At 44.8% G+C, this 18,103-nt stretch overlaps 2 protein-coding genes across 2 annotated transcripts; both read left to right on the top strand.

Moving 5' to 3' along the window:
• Positions 1–3,235: 3,235 nt before the first annotated feature.
• Positions 3,236–13,420, top strand: NOB1 (NIN1 (RPN12) binding protein 1 homolog). Its single transcript, XM_068992752.1, has 9 exons — positions 3,236–3,345; positions 3,467–3,599; positions 6,775–6,905; positions 8,543–8,614; positions 8,813–8,938; positions 9,030–9,230; positions 9,859–9,956; positions 11,001–11,145; positions 12,874–13,420. Exons 1-9 carry the CDS (start codon positions 3,283–3,285, stop codon positions 13,141–13,143), a joined length of 1,239 nt encoding a protein of 412 aa, XP_068848853.1. The 5' UTR covers positions 3,236–3,282; the 3' UTR covers positions 13,144–13,420.
• LOC138096513 (ubiquitin-ribosomal protein eS31 fusion protein-like) lies at positions 5,853–6,369 on the top strand. Its single transcript, XM_068992746.1, has one exon. The coding sequence runs from the start codon at positions 5,899–5,901 to the stop codon at positions 6,367–6,369; it is 471 nt and encodes a 156-aa protein (XP_068848847.1). The 5' UTR covers positions 5,853–5,898.
• Positions 13,421–18,103: the final 4,683 nt, after the last annotated feature.

The following is an 18,103-nucleotide window of genomic DNA, read 5'->3' as shown; positions in this document are numbered from 1 at the left end:
TGAGGGTTGTTTTTTTTTTTTTTGTATTTTGGCAGCATGTGGGATGGTTTCTCAACCAGAGATGAAACTGGGGTCTCCCAGTGAAAGCTCCAAATCCTAGCCGCTAGGCCACTAGGGAATTTCTTCCTTCACTTCTGAGAGAACCTGTCCCCAGACACCCTCAGCTACCAAAGACATTACCCTCAACTCCCTGAACACTCCCTTTGGATTTTCAGACTTCATGAGTCTTTGCCCTCATCATCCTTCAAGATGTGGCTCCAAAGCTTAGGCCTCTAAACTCAAACTTGCCCCTCGACACTACACAGGATATCATTTTGTTCATAGCTATTACATCACCCAAATCGTGGTGGTGTAAATTAGCTCTCAGTATGTATTTTTTCACCAAATGACAGTCCCAAGGCTTCAAGGGACTTGGAGACTAACATTACAGGGAAAGAGAAAAGGGATTAAAGTATTACCAAAAAATAACAAAAGCTACAAAGTGTCAAGAAACCTATATTGACAGGTATTTTTAATGTTTACTAGAAAAAGAATGGCTCAAAGCCTAATCTTTCTTTTCCTGACTATTCTCCTAAATCAGTGGTTCTCAAGTGTGACCCCAGGTCAGAAGCATCAATGTCACCTGAAACTTACTAGAAAAGCAGCTTGTCCAGCTCTGCCCAGATGTACTCAATCAGAAACTGATTGCAGAACTAGAAGCAGCTGGGCTTCTAGTTCTGCAATCTCCCCAGGTGATTCTGATTTACACTCAAGTTGAGGAACATTGATCTAGGTCATTCTTCTTCACCATAGTGTCCACAGAATTATTGCTGATTTCAATAAACCTCTTTTATTGTAGGGTCTAGTTTCTATATAATCCCTCCCTTTCCAGGTAGCAAGAGCAGTCAATTAAGGAATAAATTAAGAGACAGGAATATTAGTGTTGAGTGAACTATATTTTCTAGGCATGAAATAAAAACTTAATTAGAGTAATGGGAATGAATGGAGAAGAGACCCAGGTACCTCAAACCGTTTCAGAAGTGACATCAATAAACTTGAGCAAAAGGAGTACAGGTTGAAGTAAAGATGACTCAGAGATTCTTACCTTGAATGCCTTTTTTGGTAATGCCGTTAGTAAAAATAGGAACTCAACCAGTGAAGAAATTTTAAGCAGAGAAAGAAATTTTTGGCAGGAGAGACAATTACCTAGTTTCAACCCTCCTCCTGAGTAACAGTGCCAAAAATTTTCAGAAAGATGTGGCCAAAAGACTAGGTTAGGGAATAAACAGGGATTGGACCTATAGATTCCAGAGGTATTCATATAAGGTGATCACTGTGACCAGCTTTGAGGATAGATAGTACTGGTGAAGGAGAAAACTTAGACATGGAGGCCAAGACAATTCTGTGGATGGTGCCCTGTGTGCAAGGCAGAAGAGAGTGCACTGAAGGAGGCTGAAAAATCATCAGAGATGCAGGGGGACCATAGTGATGCATCAGGAGAGTGAAGAGAGGAGAGACAGTCCAGAAAGAGGAGATGGTCAACCATGTAAAGTTCTGCAGAGGAACTATTGATATGATAGGGAATTCCCTGGTAGTTCAGTGGTTAAGACCCCCCCCCCCCCCCAGAGATGTGAATGACTTTTTGGAGATACAAGGGCTAAATTATAATCAAGGGGTGAAAACTGGAGTGAAGACTAGAAAGCCAGTTTAGAATTAACTCAACACCACTGAAGATAGATGACTGAAAAGACATTATTCAGTCAAGTTCACCAGCATAAATTTCTAACAGACCAGATTTCATAATTACAGAATTTCAGCAAGGAATTATGAGCCTTGCTTTATGTAAGTGGAGCAAGAATATTAAGGTAAAAAATTGAGAGAGATCCCTGCCCCAAATTGCTCAAAATGAAGTAGGGGTGAGTAAGAAAGCAGCGGTTGGCCTGGCAGAAAGGTAAGAAAGTGGCTCTGAGTTGGTTTGTTTCAGTCTTAATACACCATTTAGTCAATGTTAGCCTGGCCTCGTTTTCTTGAGCAACCACCCCCTGCCTATAAAATAGTATTTCATAGAGTTGTTTAGTCCAACCCTTTTGCGACCTCATGGACTGTAACCTGCCAATCCCCTTCTGTCCATGGAATTTAACAGGCAAGAATATTGGAGAGGGTTGCCACTTCCTTCTCCAGGGGCTCTTCCCCACCCAGAGGTCCAACTGGAGTCTCCTACCTTGGCAGGTAGTGTTCTTTAGCACTGAGCCACCAGGGAAACCCAATCTTTAAATTAGGTCATCTGAACTGACTGACTCAACAATAAAACCAATTACAGACTATTTGAATTCAAGTGTACGGAAGAAGCTGGGGCATCTCCAGGCAAGAATATGACCCCATACGGTGTCTCCAGGCAAGAACACCCGTGTGGGTTGCTATGCCTTTCTACAGGGAATCTTCCAGATTCAGGGATCCGAACTTGGGTCTCTTGCATTACAGGTAGATACTTTTAACCAGGGAAGCCCTGCTGCTGCTGCTGCTGCTGCTGCTGCTAAGTCGCTTCAGTCGTGTCCGACTCTGTGCGACCCCATAGACGGCAGCCCACCAAGCTCCCCCGTCCCTGGGATTCTCCAGGCAAGAACACTGGAGTGGGTTGCCATTTCCTTCTCCAGTGGGTGAAAGTGAAAAGTGAAAGTAAAGTTGCTCAGTCGTGTCCGACTCCTAGTGACCCCATGGACTGCAGCCCTCCAGGCTCCTCCCTCCATGGGATTTTCAAGGGCCACTTAAAGTGTCTCTAAGGATCAATAGTGTTAGTCACTCAGTCGTGCCCGACTCTTTGCAACCAGGCTCCTCTGTCCACGAGATTTTTCAGGCAAGGATACTGGAATGGGTGGCCATTTCCTTCTCCAAGGATCTTCCCAACCCAGGGATTGAACCCGGGTCACCTGCACTGCAGGCAGATTCTTTACCGAGAGAGCTACGAGGGAAGCCCCTGAGGGGCCAATCAGTTCAGTTCAGTTCAGTCGAGTTCAGTCGCTCAGTCGTGCCTGACTCTCAATAGTTGATACCAAAGCGCGTTTTCTCTGGCGACCACCCCCACGCCAGGTCCCTCCCAAGACTTGACCCCGCCCACACCTCCCAGGCAAGCGGCCGGCCGTACTGCGCAGGCGCCCGGTTGACCCAGAGCCGGAAAATGCTGGCGCGCCCGCCAGGAGTCGCCGCTTAGTTGCAGCTTCTCTTCTCGGTTCCCAGACGGCCGGATTGGTACGGAGCCGGGCGGAAGCTCCGCGCGCAAGCGCGGTGTGGCCTTGTTGGGCCAACATGGCGCCAGTGGAGCACGTTGTAGCGGATGCCGGGGCGTTTCTGCTGGATGCGGCTCTGCAGGTACAGGGTGCTTCTGTGGGGAGGAGCGGGGTCTGGGTTGGCGGCCCCTGAAGGAGTTTGGGAAATCCGGCAGCACGCTGCGTGGTGCGGAATGGTGTGAGCTGGGCTGCTTTCCCCGCAGGACATCGGGAAGAACATCTACACCATCCGGAATGTGATCAGCGAGATTCGGGACAAAGCCACGCGCAGGCGCCTCGCCGTGCTGCCCTACGAGCTGCGTTTCAAGGAGCCCTTCCCTGAATACGTGCGACTGGGTGAGTACCTCTGCCCGATGTTGATGGTGAAGCTGGGCCCCAGGTTGCTGACTGAACCTGCCCTGGTGCTAGTTGGAGCTTGGTTACTTGATCAGAGTTGGTTTAGAAACCCCACGGTCAAGATCCTGGTGGGAGAGAGGCATCCAGGGTCATGAGTCAGCCAGGCCTTGCTGTTTATTAGCTATGTGCCCTTGCGTGTATCACTCAGACTCTCTAGGCGTCAGTTTCCTCATCTGTAAAATGGGATTAACAAAAGTACCTATCCGTGGGGTTGCTGGGAGCATTAAAAGAAGAATAATGTCACTCAGCACAGTGTCCAGCGTTTTGTAAATATTAAATTTGTTTGGATTAAAAATAGAAGTCCTGCCCTGGAAAGGACCTAGGTGGTTGAAAGTGTTTTAGGGGTTTTAGGGTTTAAAGGCTGATATTGGAGATGATGCTACCTACACTACTTGTGACTTCTTTAGGTTTCTCTAACATACTAGCTTTATGATCTTTGACAAGTTACTTAATCTTTCTGAGGAAATACTAATAGTATTTATTTCACAAGATTGGGCTAAAGCAGTCCCACTCCTAGAGATATATGGAGACAAAGCTATAGTAATTCAGAAAGATACATGCACCCTTATATTCATAACAGCACTATTTGCGTTTGCCAAGACATGAAAACCACCCAAATGTCTATTGACAGATGAATGGATAAAGAAGATATGGTACTTATTACAATGAAATACTACTCAGCCATAAAAAAGAACAAAATAATGTCATTTGCAGCAACATGCATACAACTAGAGATTATCAAACTAAGAAAGACAAGTATCATATATTACTTACATGTGAAATCTAAAATATGACACAGGTGACCTATCAGAAACAGAATCACAGGCATAGAGAACAGACTTCTGGTTCTCAAGAGGAAGGGAGGTTGGGGTTATTAGCAGATGTAAGCTTTTATATATAGACTGGCTAGACAACAAGGTTCTACTGTACAACACAGAGAACTGTATTCAATATCCTATAATAGACCATAATGGAAAAGAATATTTTTAAAAGGAATATATATGTATAAATGTATAACGGAATCACTTTTTTGTACAGAAGCAATTAACACAACATTGTGAATCAGCTATATTTCAACTTAAAAATTTTTGTAAAGATTTGCCTGAAGGATAAAATGAAGAGCTTTTAACATAGCACCTGGTACATAGTACCCAATAAATTTTAGCTGCTCTTAATTAATAGCTGTATTTTTAGTGAGCTGTATACTTATTGTTCCTGGTGCTAAAGTAGCAAACTAAGATCATGGCATCCAGTCCCATCACTTCATGGCAGATAGATGGGGAAACAGTGGCTGACTTTATTTTTTTGCACTCCAGAATCACTGCAGATGGTGAAATTAAAAGCCATGAAATTAAAAGATGCTTACTCCTTGGAAGGAAAGTTATGACCAACCTAGATAGCATATTAAAAAGCAGAGACATTACTTTGTCAGCAAAGGTTTGTCTAGGCAAGACTATGATTTTTCTAGTAGTCATGTATGGTTGTGAGAGTTGGACTATAAAGAAAGCTGAACTCAGAAGAATTGATGCTTTTGAACTGTGGTGTTGGAGAAAACTCTTGAGAGTCCCTTGGACTGCAAGGAGATCCAACCAGTCCATCCTAAAGGAGATCAGTCCTGGGTGCTCATTGGAAGGACTGATGCTGAAGCTGAAACTCCAATACTTTGGCCACCTGCTGCAAAGAGTGGACTCATTTGAAAAGACCCTGATGCTGGGAAAGATTGAGGGCAGGAGGAGAAGGGGACGACAGAGGATGAGATGGTTGGATGGCATCACCGACTCAATGGACATGAGTTTGGGTAAACTCCAGGAGTTGGTGATGGACAGGGAGGCCTGGCGTGCTGTGGTTCATGGGGTCGCAAAGAGTCGGACACGACTGAGCAACTGAGCTGAATGTAGCAGAGACATCTTTCTGTTAATGTGTCAAAATATTATTCTATATGCTTATTATTGATGTCTCAGGAGAAAAGAGCTGGAGATCACTTTGTGCTAAATAGGGATGTGGGTTTTCTTGTTGGGGTGGGTTTACATACAAAAATTGTTCAATATTTGTTACCCAGTATTTTTGTCTCATCATAGACAATAATTATTGGTTGAATCACCTTTCCATCCCACTTGAACTGTGATCATCCATTCTATTAAAAAGGATTGTTAGGGCCTCCTGGAGCGCCCGAAAAGCTCGTGGACCAGCGTGGGGCCTTCCTTTCGGATCCACCATCTGCGGTGGAACCGCCGCCAAGATGCAGATTTTCGTGAAGACCCTGACGGGGAAGACCATCACTCTTAAGGTCGAGCCCTCGGATACAATAGAAAATGTAAAGGCCAAGATCCAGGATAAGGAAGGAGTTCCTCCTGACCAGCAAAGACTGATCTTTGCTGGCAAGCAACTGGAAGATGGACGTACTTTGTCTGACTACAATATTCAAAAGGAGTCCACTCTTCATCTAGTGTTGAGACTTCATGGTGGCGCTAAGAAAAGGAAGAAAAAGTCTTACACCACTCCCAAGAAGAACAAGCATAAGAGAAAGAAGGTTAAATTGGCTGTTCTGAAATACTATAAGGTGGATGAGAATGGCAAAATCAGTCGCCTTCACCGGGAGTGCCCCTCAGATGAATGTGGTGCTGGAGTTTTTATGGCCAGTCACTTCGACAGACATTATTGTGGCAAATGTTGTCTGACCTATTGTTTCAACAAACCAGAAGACAAGTAATTGTATATTGGTTAATAAACATATGAGCTAACATTAAAAAAAAAAAAGGATTGTTAGAATCAGAGAACTTTATTGCTGAGGGAGAAGAGACTTTCTATTCTAATACCAGAGCCTAGAAAAGGAACACTTAACATTTGCAAATATTATGCTAACTTTCAATGATTTTCTATTAACTTTTTTCTGTCCCTTCATCAGCACTCAATAAGGACATTACAGTAAACCTAACTGGCATAAATCTTGAGAGATATAAATGTCTCAGTTCTGAGTAGAAAAAGATCAGGAGATGAATGAGTGAGGTGTTTGGGGGGGATACTGATCCAAAGTTCTTTTCATACTTTCATTACACTTATCCAGAGTCATATGGCTCTTTGCTTTTAACTGAAGTTTGGAATCTCTTATTTACAGTGACTGAGTTTTCAAAGAAAACTGGAGACTATCCTAGCCTTTCTGCTACAGATATCCAAGTACTGGCACTTACTTACCAGCTGGAAGCAGAATTTGTTGGGGTGTCTCACCTAAAACAAGAACCAGAAAAGGTAAATAAGAAGGATTGTTGATTTCATCCATTTTTACTTTTTCATTATGAGAACTATCAGATGTACAGAAGTAGAGAGAATAGTATAATGGACCCGGTGTCCCCATCATTCAGCCTCCATGGCTATCAACTCATGATCTGTCTGTTTTCATTGCTACCCACTCTAGCCATGAGCATTTTGAATTCAGATATCTTATTTCACTGATAGATATTTCTTGGTGTGTCTTGAAAGAGATAAGGTATGTCCTCTTAAAAAATAACCACAAAACCAATATTATACCTACACAAAATTAATAGCAATTCCCTGGTATCATCAAATATCCAAATATCTGTTTGTTCACATTTCTTAATTATTGTATAAATTTTTTAATAGTTTATTTGTTTGAAAGGTTCATCACAGTGTAGTTAGCAAATGTGTCTGTCTTGACCTGTAAGTTGTTGGTGAGATTGGTTAAATTTTAAAATGCTGAAAGAGGAACTCTCCTGGTGGTCCAGTGGCTAAGACACCAAGTTCCCAATGCAGGGGTCCCAGGTTCAATCCCTGGTTAGGGAACTAAATCCCACATGCTGCACCTAAGCAAGTTTGTATACTGTAACTAAAAGATCCTGCATGCTACAGCTAAGACCTAGCACAGCCAAATAAATATATATTTTTTAATTTTAAAATGCAGAAAGAATAAAAATCAACTATATTCTCACTACTTTTGAAAAAATAGAATTCTTTTCCAGAAACAAGCAAAAAAGAATACCAAAAAAGCTACCATTTTTTTCAACTCTTATTAGCCTTCAGAATTCTGGGTTCCTGTTGTGCTTTTACATATTCGCCCAGCTCGTTTAAGTTGAAGAGATTAATGGTTTTGTGCCTGGGCCGCACTGTTTCCAGGCCAGAGGATTTTGGAAGACAGAAAGTAATTTCAACTAGTGTTTACAAAGAATTACTTGATCTCCACTGTCTAAAGTCATCAAAACTAGTAGACTGTTTTGACCACTCCACTGTAGTGGACTGATGTTCCTATTCTAGTTGGAACTGCCTTCACTTGTTCTCAACCAGGTTTAGAGTCCTCTAATCCAAAAAGTCTAAAAGTGATGCCTAAAATACAGACTTCTATGTGTCACCAGAATGTTTTGGGGGGCTGGGAGTCAAGGGAATAGTTTTACATAAAGGCTGACTTTGTGGCTGAGCCGGGTTTCTGTTTTGGCGTCTGTCAACTTGAGATTCCTAAAAGCCACCCTTTCCTGCAGTCTTTTGGGCAGGAGTTAACCTGTTTTGTATCAGAAGCTTTAAAACTCCTGTCTATTGACCCAGCAATTCCACTTATAGGCATTTATCCTAAGGATGTAACCAAAGATACTTCCAAGTTGTATACATAATGATGTTCATTAAAGCTTTATGTCTAGGGCCAAAAAAGAAATGTCCTAAAATGGTTATTTGGTGGTAGTGGACTCCCTGAATAATTCTTCATATATATTTTTATGTTTCTCACTTTTTAAAAACATTGAGTAAATCTTTTTTATTTCAATAACCAGGGGGAAGTATTTTGTTTTCTGTTTTTTTTTTTTAATTACTCTTCCATGTTGAATTTTCAGCCTGTATTTCTTTGCTTAGTGCTGTCTCTTGTTTCTTTTTTCTTTTTAAAGGTTAAAGTGAGTTCATCGATTCAGCACCCGGAAACACCCCTGCACGTTTCTGGTTTCCATCTGCCCTCAAAGGTAATTTCTGAGATAGGCCGGGCTCTTCATGCTTTTTTCTGCTCCATGTCAGATCTCCACAAATCCCAGGGAACCAAATTTATCTGAGAGATGCTGCAATATGTCAGCCCTGCCTGATCTGACTTGTACATCGTATATCATTTCATCTATAACTCTCTCAGTTTTCAAGTTTTAAAATTACTTTTCTTTTCATCTCAGCCTAAACCCCCACGAGAAACAGAACACAGACACCCAGCCAGTGAGCCTGAGGACCTAGAGTTCAGTTCCTTCATATTCTGGAGAAATCCTTTGCCTAACATTGATTGTGAACTGCAGGAGCTGCTGGTAAGGCCCTGCCTTATGACCTGATGACCACAGACTAGCATCTTCCAGCTGTGCCCATGGGCAGGGAGTTTGAATTCTATTAATGTTTCAGATGGACGGAGGTGAGGATGTTCCAAGCGAGACAGAGGATGAAGAGAATGGACCTGATGAAAGACAGGACCAAGACAGTGATGACGACGGGGGCGGGTGGATAACCCCCAGCAACATCAAGCAGATCCAGCAGGAGATGAAGCAGTGTGCTGTCCCCAGGGACGTGCGGGTCGGCTGTGTGACCGCAGACTTTGCCATGCAGGTGGGTGGAGTGGGTATCTGTTGGCCTGGGCTCAGTGTCACCTCTTACGGACAGTGGTCCCTCAGAGGTTGCGGATGGGATGTGCAGAACTGTTATATAATGCTTCTCTTCCTGGTTCTAGAAACTTTGCCTATGCTCTTTAGTAATTTGCCGTTTTGCTTGGAGGTTGGGGACTCATAATACATTGACAAAATGTACGTATAGTACATTACATTTCTAATGTCTAACATTCACAATCTGTTGCTGCTTTTCTTTCAGTGTGTGTAGTGTTCTGTGCTGTGTTCAGTATTTCGAGACGATAGAGGTTTCCAATCCAGAAATGAGTAATTTCGCTCTGACACAATGAATGTCTCCGTTAAGAGAGATTGCTTTAAAAAAAGAGAGATTACTCATGGGAGGTCTTGGCTAATTAATGCTCACAGTCAGTGGCACTTGACATTAGAAGAATCTGGGTCCTTGTCCTAGTTTACCTGTCTTGAGAGGCATCCTGTGCTTGCGTTTCTTGAGCAGAAGCCCTTCATGAGCCAGACCAGGGTTTGTGAAGTTCTCTTAACTGTGATTATGCAGATGTTAAAGATAGCGTCGGTTTTGCTCTGAGATCGGTTCCCCATTAACGTGTTGGTTGCAGAACGTCCTGCTGCAGATGGGGCTGCACGTGCTGGCCGTGAACGGCATGCTGATCCGCGAGGCCCGGAGCTACATCCTGCGCTGCCATGGCTGCTTCAAGTACGTAGCCGGCAGTGTGGGCGCTGGTGCCCCTCTGTCGAACACCCCTCTCTTCCTAAACCTTCTGTGGGCTTCTTGAAAGGGAGCCTTGCCTTCTGTGCAGGTGTTCCTTCCACCTCAGATTAGCCCCAGTGACGGGATGGTTTCTTGCACAGAATAATTATTTCCTAGCTCCTGTTGAGAGGGCTCTGTTCACTTGCACAGACATCAGGTCAGGGGCCTGGCTTCTCTGGCAGATGCACGCAGCTCTTGTCTCCTGCCCCTGGGAACTGAGGGAGAATTCCTCAAGGATGGACACTAGGGCTCCTGTTTGGTCCTTGAGAGCAGCAGCTTCTCCTGTTCAGAGTCCACCATTGGGGCTTGAGAGGGGAGGAGAGAGGCAAGGCCTGGGGGTCGGCCTCAGCCCCCACACCCATTCAACCATAGCAGCTTCGATAGTGCTTCCTGTATGATTCGTTAATAAATTCTCAGCGTCTCCAGAGCCACCTCCTGGCATCATGCCCAGTGACATGACATTTGGGGCCAAGGTATTCAGTAATAGTTGTAATAATGTAATAGCATGCCCCTGGAGAAGGAGGGGTGGTGGTAAGAGCGCTGACTCTGGAGCCATATTCCTTGGGCATATGCCTGCTACTTACTGGCTCTGTGACCTTGAGCAGCTAGCTACCTTGCCTAGCCGCCATTTCCCCACCTATGAAATGCAGGTGTACCCACCTCATAGGGTTGTTTCCAGGGTACACTTGTAGCATAATGCCTGACAGAACTCGGTAAAGCGGTCACGGTCACTGTAACAACATTCTGCAAGGTTTTCTTACTTACTACCTGTGTCATTTTTCCCTGGAACTGTGGGGCAGCAATGTGCATGTGTCAGCCACGCGATACAGCCAGGCAGCCCTGGTCCAGGGTGGCAGTGCAGTTCAGCCTGTCCCCTTCCACTTCTCATGCCGCTGCCTCCTCCTCCAAGGCCCGAGACTCGCCGTGTGCCCCAGGGACTGGGTTTGCTGCATGAGGCTCCAGTGCAGTGAGGCTCCTTTGTGTCTGTAGGACAACGTCTGACATGAGCCGAGTGTTCTGTGCACACTGTGGAAACAAGACGCTGAAGAAGGTGTCCGTGACCGTCAGCGATGACGGGACCCTGCACATGCACTTCTCCCGCAACCCGAAGGTGCTAAATCCTCGCGGCCTGAGGGTGAGTGGAACGGCTTCCGCTACAGGGTTGTGGAAGCTAGACCTCTTAGCATGGGGAGCAAAATGATCAGAGAGAAGAACAAACCTCATGGTTTTTACAAGATAGTTCGTGAAAGCCTGTGATCCAGATGGGGAAGGCTCACGATTCAGCCTCCCCATGAGCTTTCTGAGGAGTTTGCAGTCTAAGAAGAAGTCACCAGTAATTCCACACAATGAATTACATGTGGGGTCACAGAGAGGTTGTTTGTAGGGCGGTGGAGGTTGGATGTGTGCAGGAGTTTGGGGATGGGCAGAATTTCCAGAATCTCTAAGAACCACAAGGGAAGGGGGTGAAGTGCTCTGCGCAAGAGTTCTGGCTGGACACACAGCCGAATGGATTTGTCTTGAGGAATCAGGAGAGAAGTGTTGAGAGACCAGTGGGTATGCCTGTGGCCAACCCAGCACTGAGTTCTCTAGGCAGATGCCACTAATGTGAGAAGGGTTGTTCATTTTTAAACTTTCTATTCTGAAATAATTTTAGATTTATAGAAAAGTTGCCAAAAAATAGTACAAATTCCTATTTTACCTTTCACTTAAATTTCCCAATTTAATCGTTTACTACATTTGCTCTGTCATGTATATATATTTTTTTCTTCTCCCCTAAAAACCATCTGAGAGTAAACACTACTTGATGCCCGTTGGCCCCTAGATACTTTGGTGTGTATTTCCTGAAACAAGGACTTTGTCTTTCATGCCCACTGAACAATTACTAAAACCAAGACGTTAACATCACTTCAGGACTACTATCCTGGCTTCCCAGATGGCACAGTGGTAAAGAATCTGTCTGCCAGTGCAGGAGATGTTAAGAGATGCAGGTTCGATCCCTGGGTTGGGAATATCCCCTGGAGTAGGAAGTGGCAACCCACTCCAGTGTTCTTGCCTGGAGAATCCCACGGACAGAGGAACCTGGTGGGCTACAGTCCATGGGGTCGCAAAGAGTCGGATACAACTCAGCGACTTAGCATGTGGTTCTACTGTCTATGGGTCGTATTCAAACTTTGACACAGATTCCCTTTACAGCAGAAGAAGAAAAGGGTTAGGATCACACATTGTGTTTGTCATGTCCCTTTAAAGCTGAAGTAGTTTGTCAAGTCTGTTGTCTTTCACACCTTGACCTTTTTAAATGGTTTTAAAGGGTTCAAAGCAGTTCCTTAACATCCCTTACCTTGGGTTCATCTGGTGTTCCCCCCTGCTTAGATTCAGGCTGTGCAGTGTTGGCAGGAACACCCAGAAGTAATGCTGGATCTTCCCGGTGCATCCTGTCGGGATAAATGATAACTAGTTGTCTGGTTTACTGCTGGTAATAACTTTGATCACTTAGTTAAGGCAGTTTCTTATGTAATACCAATATCATTAACAAAAACCAAATGATCCAATTTCCCGTAAGGTTATTATTTGTAATTAATAAGTAACTTAGAGAAAGATAGTTGGAAGCCTGCAGTCTTTCTGTCTTTATCTGAGAGTATGTAGTCAGCATACGGCTTTGGGTTTTGCATCTGTGAGGTGAGGTGAGGCTCAAGTGGGAAGATGCGTGTCAGGGGCTTAGTGCACAGCAGGCAGTGGTGATAGACTCCACTGGGGTTGTCGGCCCGCGTGCAGAGTCGTCAGGTGAGCTTTACGTTAGCAGGATCTGGTGTGCATGAATATGAATCCCAGTCCTTCTAATGGCCTTTCCCCTTCTTGTTTCCAGTACTCTCTCCCCACTCCCAAAGGGGGCAAGTACGCCATCAACCCCCACCTGACCGAGGATCAGCGCTTCCCTCAGCTGCGACTCTCCCGAAAGGCCAGGCAGAAAACCGACGTGTTTGCCCCTGACTACATAGCTGGGCTGTCTCCCTTTGCAGAGAATGACATCTCCAGCCGCTCAGCCACCCTGCAGGTCCGAGACAGCACCCTGGGAGCCGGGAGGAGACGGTTAAATCCCAATGCTTCCAGAAAGAAGTTTGTGAAGAAAAGGTGAAGCATGAGCTCCACAGGCAAGCTGGACGGCTGCCCAGGAGACCCGGTCTCAGGTCCCCCACTGTGCCAGCCCCACAACCCCCTGGACACAGAAGGGGCCCGACTTCCTCAGCGCTGCCTTGGGACTTGCTGTGGTACCTCGGGTTGGGTTTGTGGTGGAGCCTGGCTAACCCCTGACCTGTGTGCATCCGGAGAACCGGGATTCCTGCCATGTTGAGGGAGTTTGACAAAAACAGAGCAAATGGTGCCTGGAGCAGATCTTCAACCTTTAAAGACAGGAACTTCTAAGTGGTAATATTTTTCTTAATAAATGTGATTATAAGCTTCTGTGCATTTTTTTTTTTTAGAGAAACACCTAAGGTGTGCACTCAAGGATCAAGCATTTAGGTTTTCTTTTTGCCAGAAACTATACTAGGTACTAATTTTATTTTATTTTTTTTTTAATTTTAGCTCTTAATTTTAACTCATTTTGAAAACATTTCAGTCATCCAGGAAAATACCTAGACTCTCCCATTGTTAACATTTTTTATTTGCTTTTCCCTTTCTTCACACACAAAGTGTCTCCTAGGACAATAATGTTCTTTTACATAACCACAGCACAGTGATCAAATTCAGGAAATTTAACATGATATGTTACTATTACCGAATACATAACACTTCAGATTTTACCAACTTGCCCCAGTACTGTCCTTCATAAGGACATTTTCCCCCAGATCTGAACAATCTCTCCGCCTTTGTCGTTTGTGAAGTTGACCTTTTTAATAGTATAAGCCAGGTTTTCAACACGCCCCTCCATTTGGGCTTGACAAGATGTTTCCTTGTAATTAGATGGAGGTGATCCACATGGTTCAAGAAAGCTACATACGTGATCCTTGGTTCTCAGCGCCTCACCCTAAATGATGGTTAACAGATTACTTGGTAAATAAACCTGCTGAGTAGAAGATTTCATAAGTTCTTTAACAGTATATTCACAGAGTGCTAGCTTCGAAAGTTCCTTACATCAAGTTTTTCCCTGTATGATTGTCTATTTGCTGCTGCTAAGTCGCTTCAGTCATGTCTGACTCTGAGACCCCATAGACAGCAGCCCGCCAGGCTTCCCCGTCCCTGGGATTCTCCAGGCAAGAACACTGGAGTGGGTTGCCATCTCCTTCTCCAATGCGTGAAAGTGAAAAGTGAAAGTGAAGTCGCTCAGTCCTGTCCGGCGCCTAGCGACACCATGGACTGCAGCTCACCAGGCTCCTCCCTCCATGGGGTTTTCCAGGCAAGAGTACTGGAGTGGGTTGCCATTGCCTTCTATTTAGTATAAAGCTAATTGGGGGGAGCTTAAATTCAGTTTAAGATATCTCCTGTCCTATGTATTTTTTAAATGTGAAAACAGTTCCAAAAGTAAAAACTATATAAACTATATGAGACAGGTGTGTGTAGAACTATGGCCTTCCCCTCTCATCCCCATTTCCTCTTTTTCCTTGGCTAATCCATTTCATTTGTTTCTGACTTATCCTTGTATTTTCTTTTGTAAAAAAGTGTGTGGGTATGTGTTACATTTTGGAAGACACAAGGCAGTATTTCATCCACTGCTCGTGTGCACACAGAACAGTACCTGGAACATGGTGGGTGCCCAGTAAATACTTGTTGCATATATTTGGCATTTAATACTCACTTTGTAAAAACTGCTATATAACCAAACTCACCACCTGCTACTCAGTGTCTTGACTAGCTGGCCATGCATCACAACTTTCTACTGACTGATTTAAGAGTTTCAGTTGTTGAAGACAGAGCCAGAATACTAGCTTGGTTGTGGAGGCCCTTTAGGGTTGTCTTTATACAGTTTCACTCCTGGCCAACAGGAAGTAAAAGGGTTCATATGTACCCTCTCACCTGAAACAACTTAAAAAAGAGCTAAAACACAGAAAATCACAGTATTCAGCTTCTGGAGGTCAAGCAGGTGATCCCCAAGAGAGGAGGAGACAGGTGAGCTCCACAATTGCACTGGTTTGGTATCTAGAATTTCCAGAAGGAAGAGGTGGAGCAACAGTGCTGGGAGTCCAGGAGGGCCCAAACAAAGGAAAGGCGCAACCGTCACAGCACTCGAGTGCATGCAAGCATTCCAGGTCTGCAGAGGGGCCCCTGTGCATCCTCAGCGAAGCACCGATGAGCACTTAAACGTGAGGAGTTTCCTGAGGCTGAGGAGGGAAATGCCCCTCCCCACCAAAACGAGATAATCCTCGAAGCTCACCCGAAGCCGGGGACGCTCCACACTCTTGCTATACAGAGTGGAAAACTTCCTAATTCACAGGCATCAGGCAGGTACTCCAGATCAGGAAACAATTATTTCCAGACTAAGGGTTGCTCTGGTCTCACCCGACGAAGCCAACCTTGCAAGAATCCTACTCCTAGTTTGATGCCAGAACCAGCCTTGTGGCCCCACCCAATCCCACTGGAACAAGAAACAATCCCTGGGACTTCCCCGCTGGTCTCCTGCACCTGCCAATGCACAGGACATGGGTTTGATCCCTGGTTCAGGAACTAAGATCCCACAAGCTTTGTGGCAACTGAAACTCCGTGTCTCAACTAGAGAGCCCACGCACCCCAACCACCGAGCCTGCCTGCTGTGACTAAGACCGGAGGTGGCCAAAAAAAAAAATTTTTTTTAAGAGAAAGTTCAGTGTTCTCACATTTTCAAAACACTCTCCCAAGGAAGCAGTATCATCCTAATTCATAGCCAAGCAGCAACAGTCTGGGGGATCTAGAAGAATACTCCATATACATTATTAGCAATGACCCCAGTTTGATCCCTGAGTCAGGAAGATGCCTTGGAGAAGGAAATAGCAACCAACTCCAGTATTTTTGCCTGGGAAATCCCATGGACAGAAGAATCTGGCAGGCTATAGTCCATGTGGTCACAAGAGTCAGACACAACTGAGCAACTAAACCTACCTATCTACCCCAGTATTTATGGACAGGAAGAAATCTGGAGTGGAAACATTCACCATGTCCACATCACTATGTTTTTGTGTTCATGTATTTGGAGGTAAATTCTTACAAATGAAACCTTTCGTGTAAGTAAGACAATGATGAAACTGTAGTTCTGTGAAGCACAGTGACACTGTGCATGTTTACTAACAGCTGCTTTTCCCTCTTCAGACACTGGGTGTTCTCTTTCTACACTGTTCACGAAGCTCAGTGCCTGGATCTTGAATGATATTCAACAAATGCTTGTGGAGCTGAATGCGTGACTCAGACCACTTTGGAGAACATAATTCAAGAGGCAAGAAATACTTTCTCCAAACTTTTCTTTTAGTTTGCTCATGGAAATAACAAATGAGTTCCCCATCCTGAAGGTTATTTGTGCAAAATCTAAGAGTTACTAGTGATGTGAAAAGGATCAAGCATTGAAAATATGTCCTCAGGACATCCCTGGCAGGCCAGTGGCTAAGACTGCACTCTCAGTGAAGGGGGCCCAGGTTCAAACCCTGGTCAGGGAACTAGCTCCCAGATGCCTCAACTAAGAGCTTGCGTGCCACAACTAAAGATCTCACATGCTGCAAGGAAGATTAAAGATTTCATTTGCCACAACTAAGAGCCAGCACAGCAAAATGAATAAACAATTTTTTTTTTTTTAAGGAAACGGGTCCCTTCTATACTTCTCTGATCTGAGATCAAAACTCAATTTGCTACATCAGATAAAATCTCTTCACAACACATGTATGCCATTTGAAGAGAAATTTCACTTTAATCAGGGAAGGTCTAAGTCCAACAGAGGATGACCTACTTCACACAATATGTAACAGGACAAAATTCCAGCAAGACACACAGGAACACAGGGAGTCCAACATAGCAGTGTGTGTCCTGTGCAGCAGTGATTGTGACTGTGAGACAGGAAGGCAAAATGGGATGGGGCTCAAAGTAGAAGAACCATCTCTCTCCTAATACCAAGGACCTATTCCCTCCACGGATACTTGGCTGGTAGCCATGGGAACCATTGAGGACAGGAGAGGCCTGGGTCCCCAGACAGGCCCAAACATGGCTCTGAACTACTGTTCTAAGTCCATCACCTGCAGCTGGAAAAAACCAAGGGGGCTTTGGGGACTTCTGGATGCAGGGACTTGGCAGGTGACTAATGAGGCTGTTTGTGTTCTTTTGTCGAGAGGAGGATGGGGGACCCCTGAGGGTTCTGCCCCTGCTTCTTATTTCTAGATAACAAAGACGATCAACAAAGCTTCTTACAGCTCCATGGTGCTGGCATGCTCCCTGGGGATGCAGGGAAGGCCCTGAGGACATTGTTTTCAGTTGATACACAATGCCCAGTACATACCTACACCTGGGACAGAGGCCTGCTTGGAGAAGATCATGGGAATTGTACAATCTTAAACTGACAGCAAATTAAAGCTAGAGAGACCTTTAAGACAATGCAGTCCCAACCTGTATTTTTACAGATAAGGCAAACAGGGCTCAGAGAGACAAGCATTAGCAGCTGACCTGGAGCTAGACTCAAGAATTTCAACTCTAACTCTGATAACAAGGAGATAGGAGCTGGCTCTGGAGACCAAGAGCCTGAGCTCCAATTCTAGACGACACCACTGACAAGCTGTAGAGCCGTGGACAAGCCGGTGAGCACTGGGTGCCTGTTTCCTCATCTATAAAATGGAGAATTTATTCCTGACCTCACGGTTTGGGAGTTTCTCAAATGTTAAATATAGAGTTATTATCAATTCTACCAGAGAAGGCAATGGCACCCCACTCCAGTACTCTTGCCTGGAAAATCCCATGGAGGGAGGAGCCTGGTAGGCTGCAGTCCATGGGGTCGCTGAGGGTTGGACACAACTGAGCAACTGAGCGACTTCACTTTTCACTTTCATGCATTGGAGAAGGAAATGGCAAGCCACTCCAGTGTTCTTGCCTGGAGAATCCAAGGGACGGGAGAGCCTGGTGGGCTGCCATCTATGGGGTCGCAGAGTCGG

This window comes from Capricornis sumatraensis, chromosome 20, assembly GCF_032405125.1.
Source record: "Capricornis sumatraensis isolate serow.1 chromosome 20, serow.2, whole genome shotgun sequence".
NCBI classification, from domain to species: Eukaryota; Metazoa; Chordata; class Mammalia; order Artiodactyla; family Bovidae; genus Capricornis; species Capricornis sumatraensis.
The sequence above is the reverse complement of the archived record's forward strand: the minus strand, read 5'-3'. Positions and strand labels throughout refer to the sequence as shown.

Bases quoted from the DNA above. Each gene is read 5' to 3' on its own strand.
- NOB1 (XM_068992752.1), top strand. From the start codon at position 3,283: ATGGCGCCAGTGGAGCACGTTGTAGCGGATGCCGGGGCGTTTCTGCTG. The intron at 9,231-9,858 runs GTGGGTGGAGTG...TGTTGGTTGCAG, and splicing joins CCGCAGACTTTGCCATGCAG to AACGTCCTGCTGCAGATGGG. The intron at 9,957-11,000 runs GTACGTAGCCGG...TTGTGTCTGTAG, and splicing joins CGCTGCCATGGCTGCTTCAA to GACAACGTCTGACATGAGCC.
- LOC138096513 (XM_068992746.1), top strand. From the start codon at position 5,899: ATGCAGATTTTCGTGAAGACCCTGACGGGGAAGACCATCACTCTTAAG.